We start from the raw sequence: 25,528 nt of genomic DNA, 5'->3' as shown, positions 1-25,528 counted from the left end.
TGGGGCGGGGCGGAGCGGGCGGCGGCGCCCCGGGGCTGGCGGGGCCGGGCGGAGCGCGGCGCTTCCCCGCCCGCCCGGGCCGCGGGGCGGGGGAGGCCGAGGGGGAGCCGCGGGGGTTTCCCTGCCGCGGGGGAGACGCCGCCGCACCCAGGCGGGACAGCGGGGTCCGGGACAGCCGGGAGCGGGAGCCGCGCAGGGAAGCTCGTGCCGTGCCGTGCGCGGCTGCGATGCATGGAAACAGGCCGAAAGGAGCGGGACGGCTGCCGGGAGGGAGCTCCGCACGGAGCAGCTCGGCGGGGACAGTGACAAACCCCGCCGAGCGTCGAAGTTTGTCGGCGGAGCGGTGGGAGGTGAGCGACTCCGGTGCTTGGCTGCGGAGGCACAGCTGCAAAGAGCGCCTTCTCACACGGCACCCACTCTTGGCAACCCGCCCCCACCCCAGTCCTCTGATTCTCGATCTCATAAAAGATAAAAACCATCTGCATTAATGGGCAGCAACAGGTAAAACTGTAAGGGCTGTCCAGATGTCTCAGGCCCAGTGTTTGAATTAAATCATACAGCAATAGTAATGAAACGCAGCAAAGGAAGCCATATATTGCCTCACATTTAAAAATAACTTGTTCTGCTTTCTGACAAGTGAAGTAGCAGCAGGCCTCTGAGCTGGGTGTCTGCCACTTTTGTACTCACTGCAGTAGTGACCCCATCTTCTGCTGCTTCGTTCTGCAGTTACAACGCAGATTCTGTTCATATTTAGTATTTAATAAGCTCCTCCAGCAACTAAAATTGTCCTGAGAGGGAAGACATGTATGCCCACACGACTCCCAACATGCATAAGGCCCCAGCATGAGCAATTTACTTAGAGCAAAATGGGTTTGCCAGTGTGGGCAGTGGTCCTCCCGAGATTAAGCAGTACATAGCTCTGGACTTTTGTTAAGCCATCTTGTGGTAGCAGTAAAAGGTATTACGTGTCCCACCACGCTTTATCTCATGTCATTAGATATCAAAGCTACAACACTGGCTACTGCCACAAGAGTGAAATGCTAGCTGCTGAGGAAAAAAAAAGGAAAATGTGTTCTACTTTTAAACAGCTGTTTGGTTTTTTTTCTCCTTACAGTTCCCATTCGGAAGCATGCAAAGCCCTGTGGAGGAAGGTTCCAGTAACTTCTTCACTTCCTAGTTAGAAATACGCAGTTTTACCTGCTGGTTCTTTAGTTCTTTATTTCTTTTGAAAGTGTGTATGTGACTGGGGCCCTGCTGATCTGAGTTTAGGGCAGTGAAACAGAAATAACTTTAAATGAATACAAGTAGAATAACAGATATATTTTCTATCCAGCAATACAGGTGTCATCTGTGAAGCACTGGGACAAAGTCAGCCTAACTCTACTGCATTGGAAGTTTCTATTACAGTTCTCATGCTATTTATTTTGTCTTTTTAGATGCATTGTGTATGATGATGAAAAAAAGTACTGACAACTCCTTAATAAATGAAAATTAATGGCTGTAAGTTGACATCAAGTACCCTTATGTATGTGACTTAGATTTTTCGGAGACTGTTCATCTGAAACAAGTTAGTTATAAGTCAAACACCTTCATTTTGCAAGTTTATTAGCAGTTTGTTTATTCTTCTAAATATCTATTAAGAATTTAATGACTTCACTTACTAGTTTTTAAGGCTTCTTTCAATCTTATGAGTTCTAACCTACAGCAGATACAAACCATGTTTTAATTGTTATATGACAAACCATAGCTAGTTATATTCTTTATCAATATTAGAATGCATTAACTCATGGTTTCCAAATCAATATTTAAGACAAGTGAATTGGAAGATAATCTTTCGGGTGCTTATGCCTTTCTTCAGGCCTGAAACTGGAGGAGCAAATTCCAAAAGGAATGGTCAGCTTGTGCTGACTCCTCCAATTTTAATTAGATATTCAGAACATTTGAAAAACAAGACAGTGGTACCTGGGCAACAGATGAGAAAGAGCACAGGAAGTAAGATAATTATCTTTGTGAAAGGACAGAGCAAGGCAGGTAAGTTATGGTTTGTGAAGGAAAAAAAAAAAAAAAAGCAAGGCCAAGTACAAAGCAAATTTTTGCCTAGTATGTATTTTTTTAAATTTCAGAATTAAGGATTCAACTCACAGTTTTGTCTTTGGAAGTCATTCTGCAGATCTTCCCTTGAGGATCAGCACTGAAATCTCAGAGAGCAGGTAGGCATTTTGCCAGAATCACTCCTTATCTGGTTTTACCTTACATTAAAGGGCAACTCTGACATGTAACACACAGTTGCCATGACAGTTTTAAGTAAACTGGACAAAACAGAACTTTCTCTCAGCTCTACTCCCTCTTACTGCCTCTGTTCACAAATGAGGTCTGGGTTATGAGTTTAAACCAAACCATTGCAGTTACTACAAAATCTTGAAATGTTTGTGCAAACATAGTCATATCCTTCAGAGTTAAAATAGATACATCAAATATCAATTAAGAATTTCTATCACCACTGAAGCTTTTTGACTGGTGAGAAATCACTGATGAAATTTTAATTCTGGCTATATTTCTAGTCACACTATCAGTTGGCACTTGGATCATTTCAATGCCTTTGATTCTTTTTATTCCCAGGGATGGAAAAGAGCATACAGGATTTTAATGACACATTTTATCTGTGTAGATAAAATGCAGAGTTGCTAGCCATTCTTCCTTCTCACAACTGGATAAATTTAGCAGGCAGCAGACAGCCTGACCTATGTTGTGTAGGCCAAATGCAATTTGCAGACAAGTGTAGGTTTTTAAATAATATCTTGGCTTCCCTTACACTGAAATCTTATGACTGACAGATAATCAAGAAGAAAACCATGTGATTGAGAAGGGAATTAGCTGTCTGCTGATAAATCTTCTGCAAGGCACATATGTAAGTAACCACACACATTTTATTTACAAGGAGAAATAAAGAAGGTTTTTTTAAGCTGTGAGGTTTCTCTGCTACCATATATTATGAACCAAATAAGCTTTTGAAGACTAGAAGGGAATCCAAATCTTCTTAATCCAAGAATAAAAGGTTCACCAGTAGTTTTAAATGAGGAAAGCTTTAAATAACTTCATAAAATAATCACAACCTTTCACTCACCATGTAATTTCTGGAAAAAAAAATCCTTAGGTAATTTGTATTTGAAAGTAATTTTCAAAGGTATCTGTTTTGAAAGTCATATTCTGTCATACTTCTGCTTGATTCAAAGTTATTTAAATAGGAGTACCAACTTCATTTGTTAAACTAACAAGTTGCAGATGATGTCAGTAGACAGGAAAGGAGGGAGGAAATTCCTTGCTTGTAGCACTGGTGTCTTGACAATTCTTCTGTGGATTTAATCTCTGTATCATTTAATACTATTTAGAAGCCCGGATTTTAATAAGAGAGAGGAATGGCCTAATCTGAGGAGAATAAAACCCAAACAACCACAGTCTGCTGAGAAGCAAGAAGCGTTTGTTACCTTCAGCCAGAGATTTGTGATGCCCTCAGCAGGTCAAGCACTGAGCACTAAGGGGGTGCTGTCTGGGCTCCTGCTTTGGAGCCTGTTGGATCTGAGAAACCTGTTAAGATAATGTGTTCCAGGCACATTTCTTCAGCTTCAGACCTGAGAGACAGACCTACAGTAACCAAAAGCAACCTTGTGATGTGAGAGGCTGTTAGACTGATCTGACAGGATCATCAGAATTCTTGGTAGTATATATTGTACTCTGAAAAAGAAATTTAAAAAAGCGAGCTCCTACTCTCAGTTTACAAAACATGTACAGTTGGATCATTTATTTATTTATTTATTTAAACTTTCAGGTGGTTTTTTTTTCTGCACAATGTCACTTTTTCATACATAATAATGATACAATCTCAGTCTTAGTTTTGGTAGCCTTCAGTATCAAAAGTATAACCGTAACATTTAAAAAGTTACATTTACATAGGTGGCACATTGAGGTCTAGTAGTAACAACTATACAATGTCTAGAAAAATACTATGTTAATTTTAAAAGAGGCAGTATGAAATTTTATTATATAGTACAAAGGTTAAAAATGTCCCTAAAGATGGCATTATTATAAATAATCAATTGATCTCGATTTATATTGTGTCAATTCTAGGAGAAATGTTCAAAAATTCCTCACCCCTCTTGCAAGCTTTTATCAAAAGTGAATAATCCTCAAGGTACTTTACACAACAGAATTCACTTTAATGAAGTATTTACTGCAAAGTTCGTGATCTCCAGGATATAAAGCTAAAATACGTATTTCCAGCATAGCAGGAGGTGACCACGAAGGCAAAGAACTGTTGAGAGAGAGGAAAAATTTATTAGGAAATAAATATATTTGAGAGCACTGTAATTTCTAAGGGAAAAAAAAATAGTTATGGGACTTGGGAAAAAGGAAAATAACAAGCTGACACAAATGGCACACTCTCACCTCATGCTTGTGTGGCCATCACAGCCAACACTGTGTAAAAGTAAGCTTACATTATGCCTAGAAATACAGGCTTGTAGCAGACAAAGCATGACATATTTCAACTTTTTAAATAAATTCCTCATCATATGGCCTCAGTATGATCTTTCAGATTGGACTGCCACCAATCTAAATACTTGCCACTTTTAGAGGCTGAGGAATTGTCTGTGGGACAATGTGAGCTCGAGCTAAGACTCCTGTCCTGCTGCTGTGTTCCAGACATTGCCTACAGCCACCTGTACCTCAGCATGGCTCACAGTGCATCTGTTTGCTTACAGAGAAAGCCTGGATCCAAATGCAGGCCCAGACAAGCTCTCAAACAGCACTGCTGGTTGGGTTACCAATTCCAGAGGTCCTCTACTGATGGATACAGATATTCCTCAGTGACAGCAACCACTCCGTCATATCACTACGCTGTCAGAAATCGGTAACATTATAAGCCTTCTGTAGCAGGCTAGATTTATTTCACTTGTACTGATAAAGTCCAATTCAGCACTAGTGCTTAAGTTCCTGTTAATCACTGCACGTTGTTCAAAGCAGACAGTATTCAACATGGTCTTAACAAAAATACCAGAATGTTTTGTGCTAGTAACTGAATCGAGTAAACATGTCACTGCAAATAAGATTAACACCACTTTTCTAAGAGTTGAGCAATGACAGGACAAGAAGGAACAAACACAAGTTATAGGCAGGAAATTTCAATTAGATATTAGGAAACAAAAGCCCCAACCCACAGTGTGAGTAATCAAACACAGGCATTGTGGAATGGCCATATTTGGAAATACTCAAATTCAAGTGGACAAGGCCCTGGTAGCCTGATATGAGTTAGCCCAGCTGTAGGAGTGGAGAGAGTTGGACCAGATGACTTCCAAGAATTCCCTTCCAGCCTAAAAATATTTTATGATTCTACAGTTGTTCCTGGCTTATGTGCCATCATTGGCATGGGTAGGCACTGCTGAGCACAGTAGGCACTGTGATGCTCACATGCTGAGCATCCAGGCAGTAAATCTAAGCCTTTCAAGAGAGGGCTCTTGGTGAGCATTGTCTAATGAAAATTTAATCTCTAACTCCACAAAATTGTAGATGATGATGTAAAATCTTATTACAATAAAATACTGTAGCATTCTTCTTTTTCCAATGATTTTGTTTCTTATTAAATAAAAGCTCCATCTAAAATCTTCCTAACAGAATGACTATTGGGAATAGATGATTTGCTAAATCCTCTATCCATGAAACCCTTAATGGATTTTGAAAGCAAGAATCCACATTTAATAGTTTATTTAGACACTGTGTTAGATAAACATTATTAGGAAGTATTAGAAGAGAATCCAAACCTCCCATGAGACACTGAACAGTTTTATGCATTTTGCATAAAACCTGAATCAGCATGGAGGCTTATCTAGCAGCAAGCAAGTTCCTGTCAGCTGCAGTGGCTGAGTAACAGATCTGTAGTTAAAAACTGCCAAGAGGAGAAGACCCTGAACACCACTGAAATGACAGGGATTTAATGATCCAATTCCCAGGACAAAACCAGAGCAGGTGCTCAAGTTCCTGTGTTCATGGCCATACAAAATAAGCTTCAGACAGGATTTGTGAATAGTCAGGAGGACAACTGCAGAAGCATGAACACTCACTAATTTGGAATTCCTATATACAATTGAATTTGACTCCTGTTGCCACAACATGAAATAAGTTCTTTTACAACTCCCTTTGCTTTGCTAGGGAATGTGTTCACCTAACTCAAAAAGTGACAAGGCTCTTTTTTGTCCTTTTTTTTTTAAGTTATTTTTTTATCCACTTTGGCTGTTTTGGATTCCTAAATCTAAGCACTAAGATATATAATGAGACTAATTAATGATTTCATCATGTTACATGCTTTTTCAAATGTTGCCCTTGCAACTCAAAGGAAAGATTATCAAAAGTTGAAGCTGTAACAGGAAGATTATTGTGGAAATAGCAATACCATTCCAGGGCTTTCCCCAAGGTGCTGTGTGGACAATGTGGACAATAGCTCAGGCCACAGAAAGCTGAATGCATTTTATGCATAAGTATGCCAAGTTAGCTGAGTTAGTTTCAACTGCTTTTGGGGTGACTCGATGCTCACACAATCTTTTTTGTCTGTTTTTTGTCTGATCTGTTCTGACCTCAGCCAGAGAGCTGGTAATAAATGGGGGCAAGGGAGGAGGAAATGGGTGTGATCTTAAAAACATTGCTGCCTTTTCTGATGTGACTGTCATCTCTTGGTGGAATTTCTAGTCACCTCTAAGAACTATGAACTAAATTGCAGCTACTTTTAGGTTTTGCATGTGACCTCTATCACTCTGCAGCTTTTCAAAATGCAGAACACCTGCAACTTCAACCCATACTTCCAACAAGTCTTCATTTTGCTATAACTTTTCTGGATGTAGAATTGATTCAAACAAAAAATGAACTCACTGAAGAAGCTGCCCAGCTGTTGTAATTGTGATTGTCCAGATCTTTGGTAACTGAAGATGCATCTACAATGGCAGCAATGAGATACAAAACAAAGGCACTTCCATTAAAACACAGACCCTGTTGAAAAGACAAACACATGTCATTAATATGCACAGGCATTCATTTTCCAGCATTACAAAACTCTCTTCTGAAATACCTGAACACATGCAGTGTACACCAGAAATGTCATTCTTAACTAACATTCTTAACTTTTTGCCTTCTTCCATATTTCTATCTGTAAGATTAAAATATATCTGCTTTGAGCATCCATAAATATTGGACCATATTTTGGACAAACTGTTCTCTCCATCACACTAAATCCAGAAAAGTCTTAAAGTTGGTGTGCTGTGATTTTCCAGAAGTGAAAATAAGGACTCTGTTTGGTTACCACAATCTAAGGGTTAGGCAGTAAGAATATGACTCTACATGATAAAAAAACAGAACAAAGAAACAAGACCAAACAGCACTTTGATTACACTTCTAATCTACACAAAAATAGAAATCAATAACTCATGGCATATGGAGAGGATTTATAAAGCTTCCAAAACTTTGTTTTCTACACTACTGAAGGACATAAAGAGAGTGACTTTTTTTCTCAGTTGTATTCTTCCAGCTCTCAGTACCTTTCCCTTCTGCCTGTTTTTAATAGGAGAAAGAAACTGGTAAATCCAAGGAGGAGAACAGGAGAACTGACTGGACTACATGGGTCATCAAGACCCATGGCAGATGCTGCATTTTCTCTTTCGAGAGACAAAGTTAATGTCTCAGAGTACTTTTATTTATTTCTAAGAAAGAAGCAAAGCAGATAGCAATGACCTCACATAACCCTACAGAGAGCAAACAAAAAGTTTGTTTGGCTTTTGCATGTGAGAGAGAACAGGAAAGGAAGAGAGAACAGATGTCTAAGAAGATGAAAAATGTATGTATGAAACTTTGTCCTTTACTTTTTCACTACTTGGTCATGGAAGTTTCTTCTTATTAAAAAAAAAGTTAAATCCCTTCAAACTCTACTCTGCTACTTGTCTAAGGCATACAAATTTGGTGCCATATTTAAGTGGAATGCCTCTGATATGCTTTGCATCTAGTTACAATTGCAGGAATGGGTAACTCAATATAGACCTGGTCTCCTCAGGTACATAATCAGCTCCCTTCAGCTTCTGACCCCAGTTTTGCATTCCAGAGTGTCACACAAATAAAACCTCTAACTGTGTTGCTCTAGTTGCCTAAATGTTGCCAAGCTGGTGCAACTCCAACTTACTAATTCCCACTGTGTGACCCAGTGGATGCTAGGAATTTATGCCCATTACCTACAATTTAATGCACTTTTAACCAGCTTTGGCAAAATCTAAAAAAAAGCTGCAGCTCAAGAAGAGGAGTTAAGAAGGAACAGTGGAAAATATCCACTTATCCTTCCACAGGGAACTGGACTGGGCAGTGCCTCAGCACTCAGATGGAGTCCAAGAACTGGCACTTGAGATTTGATTCACACACTTGAATGGGGGTTCATCTCACCTATATCAGCTTGTCTAATAAAAGGTACTATGTCTATCCACAGATCTCTCCCCTTGTTTTATCTGGGCAGCACAGCAATAAAATATCAAACCATCAATTTTAGGATGAGATGCCAACAATTGGCAGGTTCTGGTGAACTTCTGTAAAGCACAGATTTAGAAACCCCAAATTTGATTACCTAGTGTATTTGTTGTTATTTTCAGATTTCCCATTCCAAAAAGACTCAATTACCCTGGAAAACTACAAATCCCTGCAATATCTTGTCATGTAGAAAAAAGAGAAAAGCACATAATTTCAGTGAAGTGCTGCTCTGGGAAATAACACTGTTGGGGAAGATGGAATGCAGCACAAGCTGATTGGGCCTTTGCTGCCAATATATTACTCAAACCAAATGGTTCATGCTAAATTACCATCTGCTTCTTAAATTCAAATTCACCAGATTTTAAAAGCTTACATTGATTGTTTTAGCAAAAAACTTGCACTATGAAGGAGAGTCAGTTTTGAAGCACGTCTTTTGGGTTAATTTGCAGTAAAAGTAACTGCATCTTAAGCAATTTGGTAATGTGCTTAACCTGCAAAAAGTGAATTTATGACAGAGATGTCCAGATGTAATTTTGCATACTGTGTACAGTAAGAATAGTTTGAGCTAACTGTCACCTAAGGAAGCACAGCAGTAACTGGCAGATACTGAAATTCAGGATTCTTCAGAGAAGAGGGTAAAGGTGGGTGTGAACTCACTCAAAAAGGTGTGTGTCATGCTCTTTCCAACAAAGACTTAAAAGCATCTCTCTGAAAAGAGACTCAACGTTCCTCTTGGCCATACAGAAGCAGCAGAGGACCAATTCAAGGGCTGTTCCCAAAAACTCTTTTAATACCTTAGGGCAAAACAAGCTGGAACACAAGCATCTTTTATTTGTTTTGTATTTATTTTCTCTTTAAATGACCCTTTTATATAAAAGGAGACTTACATTTATTTGGCACTCAGAGCAGGAAATATACTTGATATGAAATAGAAACAAATCAAATATTCCAGTTTGTCTGCCACATAGATCAGGGGCAACTCATTTATGTGCAGTTGCCTCATAGTAGCATTCAACTGATGAAAGAAGGGTAATGACCAAAGCTTTATTCAAATGGATATAAAGATGCTTTCCCTTTGAATGTACTTTACTTACATGTAATGCAATGGGGGAAAAAAAAAAAAAAACCACACCTTTAAACATACCCAGACACATTACTGCTGTAATTGAAATAATCCAACATTTCTATAGCAGTGTTACAGCCTTAATGGTAATTGCTGGTTATGGAACTCGAAAATAGAGAAGCTATCTGAACATAATCCTGGTTGTTCTTATTAGTAATTGCTATAGCTGGCTATTTATTGCAGCAGCAAATGGGAACACTAAAAGAGAAGAGTATTCTAGTATTCAATTTTAGTCACATACACTATATAGCTGATAACAGGCTGTTAGCAACACAGAAGTCAAATACATTTCATCATAGAAATAACAGAATTCTAGTCAATAATATTTAGCTGTTAAAAAAAAAAAAAAAAGAACAACCAACCAATCCAGTATCTCACTGTATCCAACAAATGCAGAGATAAAATTTGTAGTGATTCTTAGATGGGTCACAAATAGCCAGTTGGCTGAAATGACAATGACTTTTAGGATCGACTATCCTGAAGACCAGGCTGTTATGCAAATGAGGTAAAAATACACCTTTGAGAGTTAGAGCTGGCCAGGTTTGCTCAAACCATAAAAACTGGATCTGCATTTTAAGTGCCTGTGAAATTTTTCTGTAATTACAGTAGCTGTCTATCGATTTGCTTTAACTTTTGAGCTCAAAGCAAAGCATTACATGGTACATCCTTTACATGGTACATATTTTACATACAAATAATTTTCAGCACCATTTTCACAGTAGACTACATATGGATTGTCAGAGTGTTGCTGCCTCTGAGCCATCCTTGCTTTAACTTTAGCAGAGGAAGACTCATGTTTTAAGACCCCAAGTCCTGCTTCTAATGCATGGTGTTGATTCCAGTAGGGATTTCTGCTGTTTAAGCCATATGGCCAAGTCTGTTACCTCAGAGGCAGCAACAGACTCATTCTTCATGGGACATAACCACTACAGAGAGAAAAAGAGGTCACTGTGCATAGGTATCAGTCACACACATTAAAAATCAAGTCACTACATCAATGGCTGAACAAAATGGTGAAACATCATAGAAAAAGTGCTTTGAAAGTGTCTGGGTAGTATTAAAGTTAAACACTGCAGCCACACCGTAATCAGGGAAAAATCTGCAAGGAGTACAAGTAGAGTTGCTTAAATATACATGTAGAATGCACCCATATTTTATTCTCTTCAAAACCCAGCAAAGCTGGAACAACAAAGAATGGGTATATTTACCACCATGGTCCATGGCACTTGTGGGATCCTGGTGTAGGTCATTGTCATGTAGATGATCAGAAAGAAGACGGTGAGAACCCAGTAAAACACAGCTACAAACATCACCCAGCCGAAGGCTGGATAGAGAAAGTATTCTGTTCCAGCAATCAGGGTCCACACCAGCAGCCCCAACACCTGCAAAAGTTATGGAGAAGAAAGAAAACTGTCACACAGTTCTAGACCTCACATTCGTTTGAGGTTGAGGGGCGACACCGCTGCCGTTCACATGACCCGCTCGATGAGCTGAAAGGGGATGCTGCACTGGCAAAACACTGATCTAACAAAAAAGAACATATTAAACTGGTGTTGCTGTGGCAGGGTGTCACAAAGGGAAAGGCATCTTATCTGTTGATTTAGCCCAACCTTTAGCTACTTTGGAGCCATACTTGCAGTGGTTTTACAACTAGTGCCCAAAAGGATTGATTATTGTGGCTTTCTTGCTGATGTGCATGAAGCCAAATGCTGCTGTTTTCCTGCCAGCAATGTCACTTCAGAAACAACAGCCTGTGAAAGACCACTGGGATCTTCAGGTTCTACCTGCCACAGTCACGGGTCACTTACTAGCTGGAGCTGAGCTGAGAATGGCCCACGCCTGCTCTGTGGATCAGCAGGCACCACAGACACAGAACAACTCCTAGACCCTACTGTAAAAGGCTGTAGTAAAATATCAACACCACCACAACATAAAACTGAAACTGGAGAAGAGCAAGTCATATTGGGAATGTCATTATACTCCACAGCTCTTAAAACATCTCCCAAGTGACTTGACCCTAAGTAGTAGACAAGGACTCACACTCATGCAAAGTCCTCAAGCAAACCAGTCTGGGGGAAAAAACCTCCCTCCTGATGTGGCAATCTGTTCAGATCTAAGACACAAAGAAATACACGAACCAGAGGTTTTAGCATACTGTCTCCAGTTTTCTGCAGTGTTAGGTGATCTCCAATGCATTAAAAGGAATGAGGAGCAAGTAAAACTTAAGTCATATGCCACAGGAAAAAAAAAAAAGTTGTGTGTTTTTCAAGTTGCCCAGCAATTAGAAAAATCTTAAGCATAAAAAGAAAATGACATTTTATACCTTAAAACAAACAAAAGCAAATCTCACTCCACACACTTTATTAGACTCAGATGTGGGAACTAAAATTCCTGTATTTGCAACAAGGCTTAGCTCTATCTGGACTATGGTGAAATTATCTAGCAGTGAGAAATGGAAGGATTACAAAATTAAAGCAAATAGCAACACATTTAACACATAAGAGCCACAGCTGGACAGCCTAAAGAACCTTCTACCCCAACATTCTATCTCCAGCAGCAGTTAGTACCAGACACCTGAGGAAATACATTAAAGAACAGACCATGCAACAGAAATATTTCCTTGGACTGCCTTCCTCAGCTCTCAGGACTGTGAAGGGACTTCCTGAGCTAGTGGTGATATCTCTGTAATCAACAGACCCTGACAGCAGATGATGGTTTTGCTACATCTTCATCTGCACAAGAGCCAATCCTATTCCCATGCAAGCTGCTGGCCATGGTCACATTTACTCCTCTATTGCAGAATTGAACATATATATAATGTTTAGAGATTTATCATTCATGTTTACAAGAAAAAAACTATACTGTTACAGAAAAGCTTCTTGTCATTGGTCCTCCTTCCACCTTGTATCATTTATTTTGTCTTCAATTCATCCTCCAAATTGGCACACAAACTTAATTCAGCCCTCTACCATGTATTGACAGTAGATTAGAGGTATATTATTTGTACGTTCATCTACATCTGCATCATGCATGCATAAAAGCACTGCACAAATGTCTGTTTTATGGTTTGTTTGGAGTTTGGTTTTCTCTCTTAAGAGAGAAAGCATATAATGGTCAGTTTAAGAGAATTCCCCCCCGCCCCGTTTTCACCAATACACTAATTTCTCTTCAACAGGAAGCTCTAGAATAAAAATTCCTGCTTTTCGCAGCATACCAGGGGAGGGCAGCATTGCCTAGTAAGAACAGCTCAAACAGCCTTAAGTGGAGCCTTTAGAACACACCATTTTCAGTGCAAAGTTACCGGTTCAGCAATGCTTCCCGTAGTTCATTTTAATTCTACTTCCAACAACGTTTTACTAATAGTAGCAATTCAGTTAATAGCACGTCAAATTGCAAGAACTACCCACAATCAGATAAAAAGCAACTCAATTTTAGTGTAACAAGTGTTTTAAGGCTAAACAATTTTGATAGACTGTTTAGCCAAAAAAAAAAAAAAAACAACAAAACCATTTTCATAGGATACAAACTTGTTTTTCATTACACCCATACACTTTAATCCAGATTTAAATTCATCATCCAGAAATTATACTGATAAACAATTAATCTCATGCTTGATAAATAATTATTGAAGGCAGATTTATCCTGGATCTGAGTATCTGCTAAAATACCAATAACAAAAATTTTGAAGGTGAGGAAAAAAATTTAAAAATTTAATCATTAAATACTCTGCTTATAAGTGTTGATTTTTAGAACACTTTTAAATATAGAAGTAGATTTTTCATGAAATGCTCAGGACTATGAAAAGTTTGTACTACTAAATGCAATAAGATTGATAAGGATATCTCAGCTTATATAATGGATTATTATTCGAAAGAGCAAAATCTTCATAAGTGGCAAATTATTAAAATTAAAAAGGAAAATTCTGAGGTTACATGAGACCACTAATCTTTTGTAACCACACACTAAAGCTAGCAAGACATTCCCTAGAGCATGAGTATTCATGCTGGGCCCTGTTTTTTTCAGTAGTATTCTAACCTGGAGTTATCACCCCTCTTCCAAGGTCATTTTAATATTTAGGTGGCTGTACACCTCACACATATTCCAAAGAACTGCTTTTAATCCACGTTTTTAGCTGGCTTGTATCAATGGCAGAACAACTCACCAGGCAATTGAGATGCACCACAGATGTTACAGATTTATATTCTTAACTGGTTCCTGCCTCGTAACTTTGATGGGTTGCATATTAGAGCACATTTGACATTTTCAGTTAGATCCAGATACTCTTACAGCATATTACTGGAGCTGACAGGCTAAAATAATATTTCAGACTTCTTGATTAGACCTGAAAAGGTCAGATCAGCTCATGGTCAAACAATTCACTCCGTGTAGTTAAATGATATGGCAAATGGTTTCGCTGCATATGTAAACATATGCAATAAATTGATTTAAAGTTCACACTGGCCGTCAGCATCTACAAAATACCTCAGGAGCCAAAGGAATCCAGACATCTAGACAAGCCTTACCTGATTAGCTGGTATTCTCAGCATGCTAAATACTGAGATTGCTTCTGTGGTGTTAAACACCTGCCTCGTAATTTTCTGACTGTCCCTTACATGACAGGTTTGCTGTTCAACAGATCAGTACAAACGGGGTGACACTGCGGTATCTGCTGGAGCTGAGAATGCCACTTCTCCTACTGGTATCACACCTCCCCACTGGGAAAAAGTGGACTGTATTCAAATGTCATCTCAATGAGCATCTGGCTCTAGCAAGTGAGTGATAGGCAAGCAGTACTGGAAAGCCAACATCAGCAACAGCTGGGGAGTGCCTGCAGTAATTCAGCAAGCACAGATGGTGCACAGCCACCTTCACTGCTCCAGGTCAGCTCTAAGACAAGGGAGAAAGCTCCCCCCAGGAGCTGGGGAAGGCCTCTATCTCATTATGACCAGGTAGGCTAGAGTGTATTCGTAATAGCTAAGTATTTGGTTTTAATTTATGAGCAAGTCAGAATATGCTTAATTAGAATTACAGGAACATACTACTATTCTGGAAAAAATGAGCCCAAGAAAGGGGGAGGGAAAGGCATGAAGAAGGCCCAAGAAAATAATACTTTTTACCATTAATGTGGTAATAGATGAGAGGGGATGCTGGGTCTTAAGACTATAAGGGCTTCACCAATGGGTCCAGCTTTTCCAGTCAGATGGGAATAGGGATGTCAGTGCAAGATAAAGGCAAGCAGTTTTCTGTTGTTTATGGCAGGTTCTGATTTCAACTCAGACATTTATTTTGTGGTCATTTGGCTGCTGCTTGATCAGGTACCTCCATTACTAAAATGCATTAATATGTCAATGCACTAATGCATACCTCAGCAGTTGGCAGACACCATAAAAAGGAAGTAACTTGGTAGCAAAATCCAACAGTATTGAGTGTGCAGGTTTAAAATTAGATGCTTAATTACATATTCAAACCCTTAAATAAATGCCATAATTCTTCTGCGGTGCTGAGAACTTCAAAAATATTGGATTATTTAGTCACTTTAAAAAAAGAGGGGTTTGTTGTTAGTACATGAGACACTTCTTGTCTCGTGTCACAATTCAATTCAGCAGGTATAAAAGCAGGTGTGAGCTTGAATCTGTGTATCCAGTTTTGCTTTTCAAAGCAGCTTAAAAACTGCAAAAGAAAATTTGCACTTGCAGCCTGCATTTCAAAAGGCTATGATGTAATAACTCCTCTCCAGTGATACCAGGGTTTGGAATTCTCCAGCATTTCTCCTGAGTGGTTAACTCAGCAACACGGTTAAAAATGTGTATACATCCTTTCCACGATAATGAAGTCTCAATGCAGCAGAACTGACAGGAAGAAAAACCCAAGGCTCACCTATTAAAAACAAACAAACAAACAAACAAAACCCCAAACCAAAACAAAAATTTGGTACGTTTGCCAGAAGCTTCTTCTATTCTTTATCCAAGTGATGCTTCCTGTGACCATAAGCACTGCAGGATTTATATGGAGTTGCTGCTGGCACAGATGAAAAGGATGGCAGATGGATACTAGAAGAGTTGTGCATTTGCAGCACGAATTGCCTCCTGTATGCAAAGCCTCCTAAACATGGACAGCATCCAGCAAGGAGAAAGCAAGACATCTCGCCTCTTCTTCCTAGCAAAGGAGATTTATGACTAGAAGACAGAGAGACCATTCTAAATTATTGCACATCATTATTTCATTACTAAATCACAACTTAGGAGCTACCTTAGCAGCAGCACAAGCAGCCTGTCAATGTCTCAACCTCCATCGTTTTCTCCTTTGGCTACATACCAGAATGGTGGTGCTGGTGTGGTTTTTAAGGAGAAAAAAAGAGTGAGAAAAAAAGAATTCTCCCTCTACCATTCCTAATAAACATATCCAGGACAGTCAGTCATAAGAACAGGCAGATTTAATGGTATCATTTCCAGCTGGTTTTATTTTACAGATTTATTTGCAGATTATTTACAGAAAAATAATTACTCTTTTTTTTTTTTTTATGTTTTTTCCAGCTCAAGCTAAATGGAGTAAGTGTTTCCACTGCACTTCAAAAGTGTCTTTGAATCAGAATTTTTGTGCTCTCACACATCATCCACGAAGTGACACAACAATTCTGCCTTCTGCCACTAGAGCGAGCACAATCATTGCTTTTTTCTTCAGGGAGGGGGCACTTTGCCCAGCAGTAAATCAGGGCAATTTCCATTCAATGCAACTCCTGCAAATCGAAAAGGACCACTCGAAATAAGCCACACACACATATATATAAATATTCCCAAAGCAACTTTAACAGGTTCACTTCCATACCAGGCAGAACAACAGCATTAACTGCAGGTTTATTCACGAACTAGTCAAAATAAGAACACTTGATGTGTTCAACTTAAAAAAAAAAAAGTATAAGAAAAAAATAAGGTGAAAGCCTGTAATTGCAGGATAAATCAAACATCAATCCAGACTAAAATACAAAATATAAAAATCTTATTTCTGCTGCAGTCAGAGAAAAGGTGATAAGCATGTTTTTAAATAGAAAGATTCAAACTTCATCTGTTTCTATTAACACTGAATAAAGGTGCAAAGATGAAGAAATTAAAAAATGTTTTTCAGCTATGGTTTTTAGAGATATAAGAACCTTGCTTAATGTCTTCGACAGTTCAAGGGCCATGTGAATGTACTCTGTATCTAATCAATACATTGCCTTACCCCACTGCTTCTCTTTCCCAGTCTCAAACATGCTTTTTCAAACACCAAACATTACCGTGAGCTGACATCAGCCACTCTCTAGTGTCCCCTCCTCATTAGATTTTTACGGCTTTGCCTTGCTAAAAAAAATTTTAAAATCCACAGTGCTCACAGAAGCATGCCAGTGGTCATGGTGAACATATCAATTTTATAATTTGCACAGTACAACTCTTAGCATCAAACTTAAGCAGCAGGTACAGGTCTCAAGTCTCTCCTAGCTTTGAAAACACTTCTCTACCCAATAAAAGCCCCAAATTCAGTTTCTTCTACGTTCCCAGAATTCCTAAAATTTTTCTGAATACCTGTTTAATTTCTTTCAAACGACCAGTTTCAGTGTTGAATCTTCCCACTAACCTTCAAGATTTCTGTGATGCTCTTGGCTCTGTGGCAGCACCAGCACACACCCCTCAGGCTAAATGGGCCTGAAATAGTGGCCATACTGACCAATACTTCAGAGAATCAGTCCCCCCCCCACCCCGAGTTGTTGTTTAGGATAGATTTTCTAAGAAAGAAAACTGCTGGAAGCAGCACGTGCCAAAATATGTTCTGGAAGTATGGCTTCATCAAAGACAGAAGTCTCCTACCCCAGAGATTAGTCCAAATCCTATGACATGTCAGAGAACCTCCTGACCCAAGATTGAAATGGGTCAAAGCCTTCTGGCAGACACTTCATTCAATAGGGAACACACCTATTCCGGAATGAGACTGCAGACAAAGCCCTTCAAGGGCTGACAGACCTCTGCTGCCTTTCCCACAGCTCCACAAAGCAGGGAAGTCCTCCCACACCCACCCCAAAGCCCCCAGAAAGAGTCCAGGAGCACCTCTGCCTAAAAAACTGGGAACCAGACCTCCTCATATGTGAGCCAGTAAAGAAAGTCCAGTCCTGGTGTTCAGCCAGCACTCAGGAGTGCCCAAGAAACGATGAAATCTCCTTGGGAAGAGCGGAGAGAGGGAGGCGTGCCAGTGAGAGACTTTTTTGTCTGATCAGAACGGGCATTTACCAGGCATAAAGACAACAGCACCCAGGCAAAATGCAGCAGCACACCCAATTTCATGTCACCTTAGTAATCTACCACCTACTAGAAAGGTGTAAATCACAAAGGTACTCCTTCTCCACTGCAGTCCATGCATGAGGAGTCTTCTGTGGTACGGTGCTCCGGCTCACTGCATCTGGCATCCCAGAAAAATAACCCAGGGGTGGGGGTCAGTAAGGAAATCGTGCTGTCCATGCCAGCAGCACATTACAGGTTGCTTCACCTGAGAAATATGCATGGAATGTGTGAGAACAGAGCTAACACCAGTAACACAGTAAATTCAAGGAGGTAGCCTATATTAAAAAAGCAAGAGATGTTTTCTGGAAAACACAGACATACCACATCAAAATTATGAAATCACTACAACAGATTTCTTACAGTTTCTCAGGAAGCTCCATTAATAACTACAGGCAGAGTAGTGGATATTCAGAAGGTAAATAAGAAACAAGAGTTTGTTCAGATTGTAAATTTTGTTCACGTCATCAAAATGTTACAATGGAAGATTAGAAACTCTTAGGAAAAAAATAAAAGTAATAAAAACCTCAACCAAAGAGAAAATTCCAGAGTGCTTTATAAATCAATGGTGTACCCACACACTGAGAATGTTCTGCTCATTCCTCCCTTCCACTTACAAAATGATTCAATTGGATTATTCAAGGCACAGAGAACAGCTCCTACAAGAAAAGGAAGTTAAAGCTGGAAAAAAAGACAGATCCAATTTTCTGTTGAAGACTGAAGGAGGATATGACAGAAGTCTGCAGAATGTCAGGTGGCACAAAGAGGGGAGCGAGGAGTAGATTAGGACTTGCAACACAAGAAGCATCCTGCTAAAATTATCACGCAAAAAGATGAAAAGCAAACAGAATGAAATGGTCTTTAAAAACAAAACAAAGAAGGAAAAAACCCCACAGTACATAACCAAATCACAGGATGCCATAGGAAACATCATACACACTCTGGGTCAGCCCTGTCTGTATATATTATATACATACATGACAGTCAGGGTAGTCAGCAATCTTCAGCACTGGAAATTCCTAAATATGCAGTTTGCTTGAAGTTAGAAAACCATAACAGAGAAGAAAAGCTGGCAGTACGTGCTCTTTTTTACATTTCTCCCCAAGTTTTCAGTATCAGTGAATATTAGAGACTGAGCTAAACAAACCACTGACCAGATCCATTACTTCTGGTTTGAATTTGTCTTCCTTTCCTGCCACCCTGGCAACCAAGGACTGGAAGATGTAGAAGTGTTAATAGAATAGGATGAGATGGTTACATGCCACATCAATGTATCATTTGTTTCTAAAGCAGAATTACAACAAATAATCTCAAGCGACTGTGAAGAATCTGGCTTGAATTATATCATCATGAAATTTATCTTCTCAGTAGAGTGGAGGTTGATCATTAACAGGCCATTAAAATGTGTACAAAGCATAAAGATTGGTCCTTGTCCCAGGGCACTTTCCACATTAAAGGCTCTGGAGTTTGAGGGCTGCATTCAGGAGCACAGTACTGCTTATCCATGCCTGTAAATTCTAACTCAGCCTTGTGTTTTGCCTGGGGATCTGCACACATGGAGTAATTTATATAGGTTACTCTACACTATACATACATTAACTTGGTATCACAGTGCTACCCATAATTTCATCTACAACGAGACAGCAGAAGACAGCCTTGTCTGTGCCCATCACATACTCTAGTCTGAAAGAAGTGTCTTGATGCAGAACCCAGTGAGATAGGCAGCCAGGAGGAAGACCTGCAAGCTCAGAGCTGCTGCAGCTGGCTGGGACCACACTGGTTACTGCTATCAGTGGCTCCATCAGGGCCACAGTGTCATGTGAAAATAAAGGGGGTGGTAGCAAACGCTACTGGAGACAAGCAGCCTGACCTAAGCAGCACTTACTCACCTCTCTGGAAGGGTGACAGTGCAAGGCAATGACCTCCACAGTGCTCAATCTCTAAAGGTCGACAAGAGCATCTAAATGCCAAGGAGAGGAGACTGCCTGGCCTCTTAGGGAACAATTCCGAGGGACGCCACTGAAAGGAAAGCTGCTGCCACTCCCTTTTCCTTCCACTTCAGCAAGGCCTGGCTGTGGCAGGGGTTTCTCTCACCACCTAGGATTTCCTAGAGAGAAACACTGTGATATTGTGCAGAAATGCTTGTTGATTCCAAATTCACTGCCTCCTCCCAGGCCTGTCAGGAAACCATGAAGTGGTACTGCTACAGTAAACACTGCAGTATCATGGAGCGGGGAATTACTCACTGGAATTGCTGCTATATTTTGCCCTTGAGCAGCAGAGAAAGGAGAATGTAAAGTAATAGCACATTAGAATCAAATAAAAAATAATCTGCCTTTTCAGTTACTTTCTGAGCAAATTTTCATTTAAACACGCCTTCAAGTTTGAATTTTAAAGCAGACAGTTACAAAGCAGAATAGTCACACAGAGACACAGAAGGCACAGGATATGTATTTTTTTGTTTCCTAGTGGCTTCTTTTGTGCAGCTTCTAGAGGTGATGGCTTTTTTGAGGAAAAACTTGAAGATTCTGTACAAACACCTTCAGATATAAAAGTAGTGATTAAATTCCATATTCCAATAATTTTTCCTTTTCAAAGGCCTGCTTATAAATCAAGATTGGTGAAACTGCAAGGCTGAATAATTTTTTTATTTAAGGTTCAAATATTAATATATTTTGGAGTTCTGACTAGAAGCTGTAACTGATTTCTTTGAGAATTAACACTCAGTTTAATCCTCTAAACAGTCCTGTGCCCATATATGCAGTAGAGAAGTAAAAATAAATCTGATGTGACCCACAGGAGATCCAGGGGCAATTTACTGAGTCGATTAGAGGAGACCTATCATTGCACTCATACAATGCCATATGCTTTAATTGATTTAAATTTTAGATCTTCATACTATAAAATTTTGTGTAGATTTGAGAGCTCACATTAGCCAGGAACATCAGTTACTTGGTGGAAGGACTTAAAAGAGATTACAGTGCTTCCTTGAGGCAATTTAAATTTAAAAAAAAAAAAAAAAAAAAGGAAAACCACATTGGAAAGCTTTTTGAATTCTTGTTTTGAGACACGAAGCTAAGATTTGGACAAAGGAAGAAGCTTCCTCACATTCACCAACACTGTCAGCTGATGATGAATTTCACATCTCTTCTCAAGACAGAAAGGACTTCCAGAGTGCAGCTGCAGTTTAACTCTGGGATAAGGTTGCCCCCGTCCACCTCAGGAGCTTGGGTGGGGCAGACAAAAAGCTTAACATATTCCTTTTCCTTTACACAAACAGAGTGACTGGTTCACAAACACATGAGAGTTTTCCTGAGAAATCCTTCCTGAGAAGGACTACTTCAAGCCCAGCAGTAGAGGCATATTTATGGAGGTGAAGACCACAGCATAGCCCTTGAGTTCTGAATACTATTTCTCCTTCATAAAGCACAAATTAAATGTGCAGGCTTGATCTGCTGTGCTCACTAAATACAATGTTTGTTTCTTGCTTTTGGGAAGTGCATTGTGAGGAAATTATTGTCCTTGTACAGAAAAACTGGGGAAAAAAAGCAGTAACTGTCTGTAATCTCATTTACTTTTTCTTTTATTATTTAAACTGGAAAAGGGCAGAAGCAGATTCTGAGTTCAAAAGATACAGGGACATTCGTGTCTGTCTGAACATGTCTTCCCCAATGTGGCTATTTACTAATTTTTTTAATTACTGCAACTGCTACTGTTTCTTAATGGACCATGATGACAGAAGGACTTGTTCTTCTGATCTAATAAAATTACATACATGAAAAGTTTTCCTTAACCTTGATATTGCCTCTTCTACAGACATACAAACTCTTCCTTTGAAAGAAGTTTTGCAGCACTCTATTGTCCTTCTTCCCATCTCCCCTGAAGGGACATAGTTCCTGAGGGTAGAAAAATACCAGCTTCTCAATAAATGGCAATAGTTTTTTAAGTTAATTTTAACATTTGGTGCATGTGTGCATGCGAAGTACATATCCACCAAAAAAAAAAAAGTCATTTTGCCATTGGTTTTACATTAATAAGGTGAATTATTTTTAAAGGAGAATTCCTAACAATGGCTACCTTATGAATTATAAATGATTATTTATGTAGTTCACTTTGTTTAAATGCTGTCTACAAGAGAACAATGCTGTATACAGCTGCTTTATTAATAATGTCGCTGGCTCTTTGTTGCTATTTTTACATCTCTGTCTTCCTGTTAGGCCATGTAAATAGAGATGCCTAAAATTAGCAGGCATACAGCATTGTTTCACAAGTCTTAGCTGCTGCATTAAAATAGGAAGCTTATTACTTCTTTGGGAATAACTTTTATTTTGCCCTATAGCTAAGATACAAACTCATAAAGCCAGATATGATGCAATGGAAAATTCAAAGGGAGTATCTGCTATGAAAATCTATTGCTGCATTCTTCATCCATTTAAACAGGAGGAAACCCTTAACTGCTCATTCAAAAAAACCTTTAGACTGAAAGTATCTTTTAATTTCCACAGCTAAAAACCACAAAAATTGATTTTGTACAATACAGAAGTTTTTCTTGCTGTGAGACAGAATCTTCTAGTAATCAAAAGTTGAAACAATTCCCCTTGCCCAACAAGCAGAGGAGAAAATAAGATGATAAAGAAATAAGGAGTCTGCATTTAGATCTCTTGCTGTCTGCCTGTTTAGAAGCCAACTACTTTTATACTGAGTCCCAGGAATAATAATCCAACCCTAAGGACTGTGATTCACATTTTTAGGTAAAGATTAAGGATTTTACAAAGACTGATCCACATGTTATAGAAGCACCTCAATGAAAAATCCTTTTCCTTCTCTGGCAAAATTGCTTTCTTTCCTGAGTACACTTTGCAATGACAACACAGAAGGACTGCATGACTATAAATATTTAACACTTGCATGCTCTCTTCTGGAGGCATTTATGCTCCAAGACTTCACTGTCAGAAAGGACCATTTTGGCCATGCTGCCAATGGCATAAAGATTTCAAGTTACAACACGCTTTTTGGGAAGAGATGACACCTTGGCACAGACATTGCAATGATAAAATTCATCTTGTCTCTAAAAAAAGCCGCTGTAATGTCTGCTGCTTTCATTGGTGAAAAACCCCAACCCCATTTCTCATCTGAATTTTTCTGAAGTCAGTTTCAAGTCATGTCCTTTTCCAAAATGTCCATCTGTCACCAATATATCAAAGATAACTTTGAACTTAGGGCCATATCCAAAATTGTTGACAAGACACAACTGAACAAGAGACAATCACAAATACTAGCATTGCTTCTGGCAACAAGCTACATTGGGTTTTTAAATTCTGCTTTATCTTTCTCTTTATTATTTTGTGGTAGTAATAGAAAGAGTTGACTTTGAAGGAATCAAAAACAAATCCATAATTAAGTTTTCAACAGAGGCCTATATAAGACCTTTATAAGGCTTGTTACCACTGTTCCACATTTAATGTTTTGCAGAGATGTTTAGGGTACTTAAGCAACTTTAGGGTGAAGAATTATATGCAAGAGAACATATTAATGCCAAATGAAAATAAAATAATTGGCCAAACAAGTAAAACAACTCTACACATCAGTCATGCTTTTAGACAACTCCTTTTTCTCGAGCTCCATAACTTTTTCAAGATTCTGAAGAAAAAAGTCCACAAGCCTGAAGGACTTCCCACAGCCTGCTGCTCTCCATAATAAATACTCAAGCAGTGCATGCAGCATAAAAGAACAAAGTAAAAAGGTCTGTGGGATACCTGACACTCGAAATTCAAACTACCAAAGTCATAAATTAAGTATACATGCCTGTTTGTGGGGCAGGGTATAATGTTCTCCAACTGCTTCAATGGGCCTTATGTAAACAAAGAACAGAACAACTGGTGACAAATGCCAGCTTTCTAGTGCAAGAAAAAAGTCTCCAACCAAGGAAAAAAAACCCTCAATCCATTGGCTTATGCAGATTTAAATATGTGAGCAGAAATGATTTAATGTCCCTCAGATGTTTGCTCTGCTTTTGTGCCAGAGGTTAATGCCCTGCAAGGGTGAGTGCAGACAAAGCTGCTCCTCAGTCACTGCACTCTAATGCTCGGTGTATTTGAGGTAAACAAATCACTGGTTCGTGGTATCACCACAGGCTAGAATGTGAACTGCAGTGAACAGCAAGGCATGGAGACCTTGTCAGCTCTCTGCATTTATGAGCTATCAGTCTGAAACCAGAAATTCTGTATTTGCCTCCCGTAATGCGTAAACAAAGAAACGCCAAGAGCCGCTGCTCTCACTGCATTCCCTCATGCTTCACTGTCCCCACAAGACAGCTAATATATTTTGGGTTTTCAAGAATTTTTGATTCCATTTCTCCTCTAAATCTGATTTCCCAATACAGCTCACAGATGTCGGATGGCTACAAACTACAGGGATTACTATGGATTAATGAATCCTGCATGCCTGAAACTGTTCAGAGCAATTACACCTCTTAGTGGTAAGGTATTTCCCACACATTCTCCTTCCAGCTCCTCTGTCAGCAGGGCAGTTTCCTCTGGGAGACAAGCATGTTGCTAGACTGAAAGCTGGTACAACCCCCCAGATGGATGCAGCAAAGCATGATCTCGTTCCTAGCCCAGGCTAGAACTTTGTTCTAAATTTCAGGGAAATCTCTTCAGCACAACATCAAACTGTTGGACTGAGATAGACTGCTTGCTCTCCATCCCATCCAACCTCCACCCATCCCCTGCACTATCAAAGCCCATTGAGCAGACCAGGACACAGCTTCATGCACAGGCTGAGCTGCGATAAGGGAGGACAGGGCTCCCACAGCATCGACCACTTGGTGGTGAGAAAGGCAGATGAATGGAGGGCAGTCACCTTGTCAGACTCCACCACCAAACAGTTTAGAGTCGAGCACCACTGCTGTGCTCAGGTCATAGCTTGTCACAGCTCAGGCTGAGGGGAGCTGTGACTGGGCCAGCTGCTGGGGCAGTGCAGGCAGCTGAAAGTAGCAATACCCAAAAATGCAGCCACTGGCTTTGTCAAAGGCTGTCTGCATGTGAGCTGTGATTCACGAGCAGCAAGTGATGCAGCACATACGCCAAGGTTATGGGGAGGAGAGCTCTAGGTAAGGGAGCTAGAGCCAAGTTGCTGAGGGGTTACAGGCAGAGTGAGGGTGCTCTGCAGTTGCTTTGGGGGAAAAACACTTTGAAAATATCTTTGACTGCACACAAGCTTTTTGAATAAAAAGCCTCCATATCACTATGCAAGCTCGCCCTTCCCACCCAAACAGTTCTTCTGAAAAACCCAAGCCTTTTCCTGTAGTGCTGTTTATATTATAGCATCCCAATATACACAATCAACTAAATTATATTTACTTAGCTAACTTCCACACCTTTTCCCCTTTCTATTTCCTCAGATTTGGATCACGGTTTTCTTCTGCTCAATATTTTCTTCCCTGGAATGACAATAGTGCAGATACAATAATGAGGTGTTAGCAGCCTTTTGTTCAAGCACTCTTTGTTGTGTATTTCAGCTATTTACTGCCCCCTCAGAAGTTCCTGTTTTC

At 39.6% G+C, this 25,528-nt stretch overlaps 1 protein-coding gene and 1 long non-coding RNA gene across 7 annotated transcripts in view; one reads left to right on the top strand and one right to left on the bottom strand.

Annotated features, from left to right (window-relative positions):
* Positions 1-95: 95 nt before the first annotated feature.
* LOC132327567 (uncharacterized) lies at positions 96-7,953 on the top strand. 6 transcript variants are annotated; one of them, XR_009486552.1, is made up of 4 exons: positions 96-1,500; positions 2,124-2,210; positions 2,835-2,908; positions 3,390-5,617. It is a non-coding gene; the product is annotated as an uncharacterized LOC132327567 (long non-coding RNA). The 6 variants fall into 6 exon arrangements; XR_009486556.1 differs by adding an exon at positions 7,604-7,953 and having other exon boundaries at positions 2,124-4,906; XR_009486555.1 differs by having other exon boundaries at positions 96-350; positions 1,437-1,500; positions 2,124-5,617.
* CMTM8 (CKLF like MARVEL transmembrane domain containing 8) overlaps positions 3,772-25,528 on the bottom strand; it is a 34,930-nt gene continuing 13,173 nt past the window's right edge. The window contains exons 2-4 of the mRNA XM_059846855.1: positions 10,879-11,052; positions 6,916-7,032; positions 3,772-4,309 (exon numbers count right to left, since the gene is read on the bottom strand). Coding sequence (XP_059702838.1) covers positions 4,226-4,309; positions 6,916-7,032; positions 10,879-11,052 — 375 coding nt within the window. The 3' untranslated portion in view covers positions 3,772-4,225. The remainder of the gene's footprint in view (positions 4,310-6,915; positions 7,033-10,878; positions 11,053-25,528) is intronic.

This window comes from Haemorhous mexicanus, chromosome 1 (genome assembly GCF_027477595.1).
Source record: "Haemorhous mexicanus isolate bHaeMex1 chromosome 1, bHaeMex1.pri, whole genome shotgun sequence".
NCBI classification, from domain to species: Eukaryota; Metazoa; Chordata; class Aves; order Passeriformes; family Fringillidae; genus Haemorhous; species Haemorhous mexicanus.
Note: the sequence above shows the minus strand (reverse complement) of the source record. Positions and strands in the feature narration are given on the sequence as shown.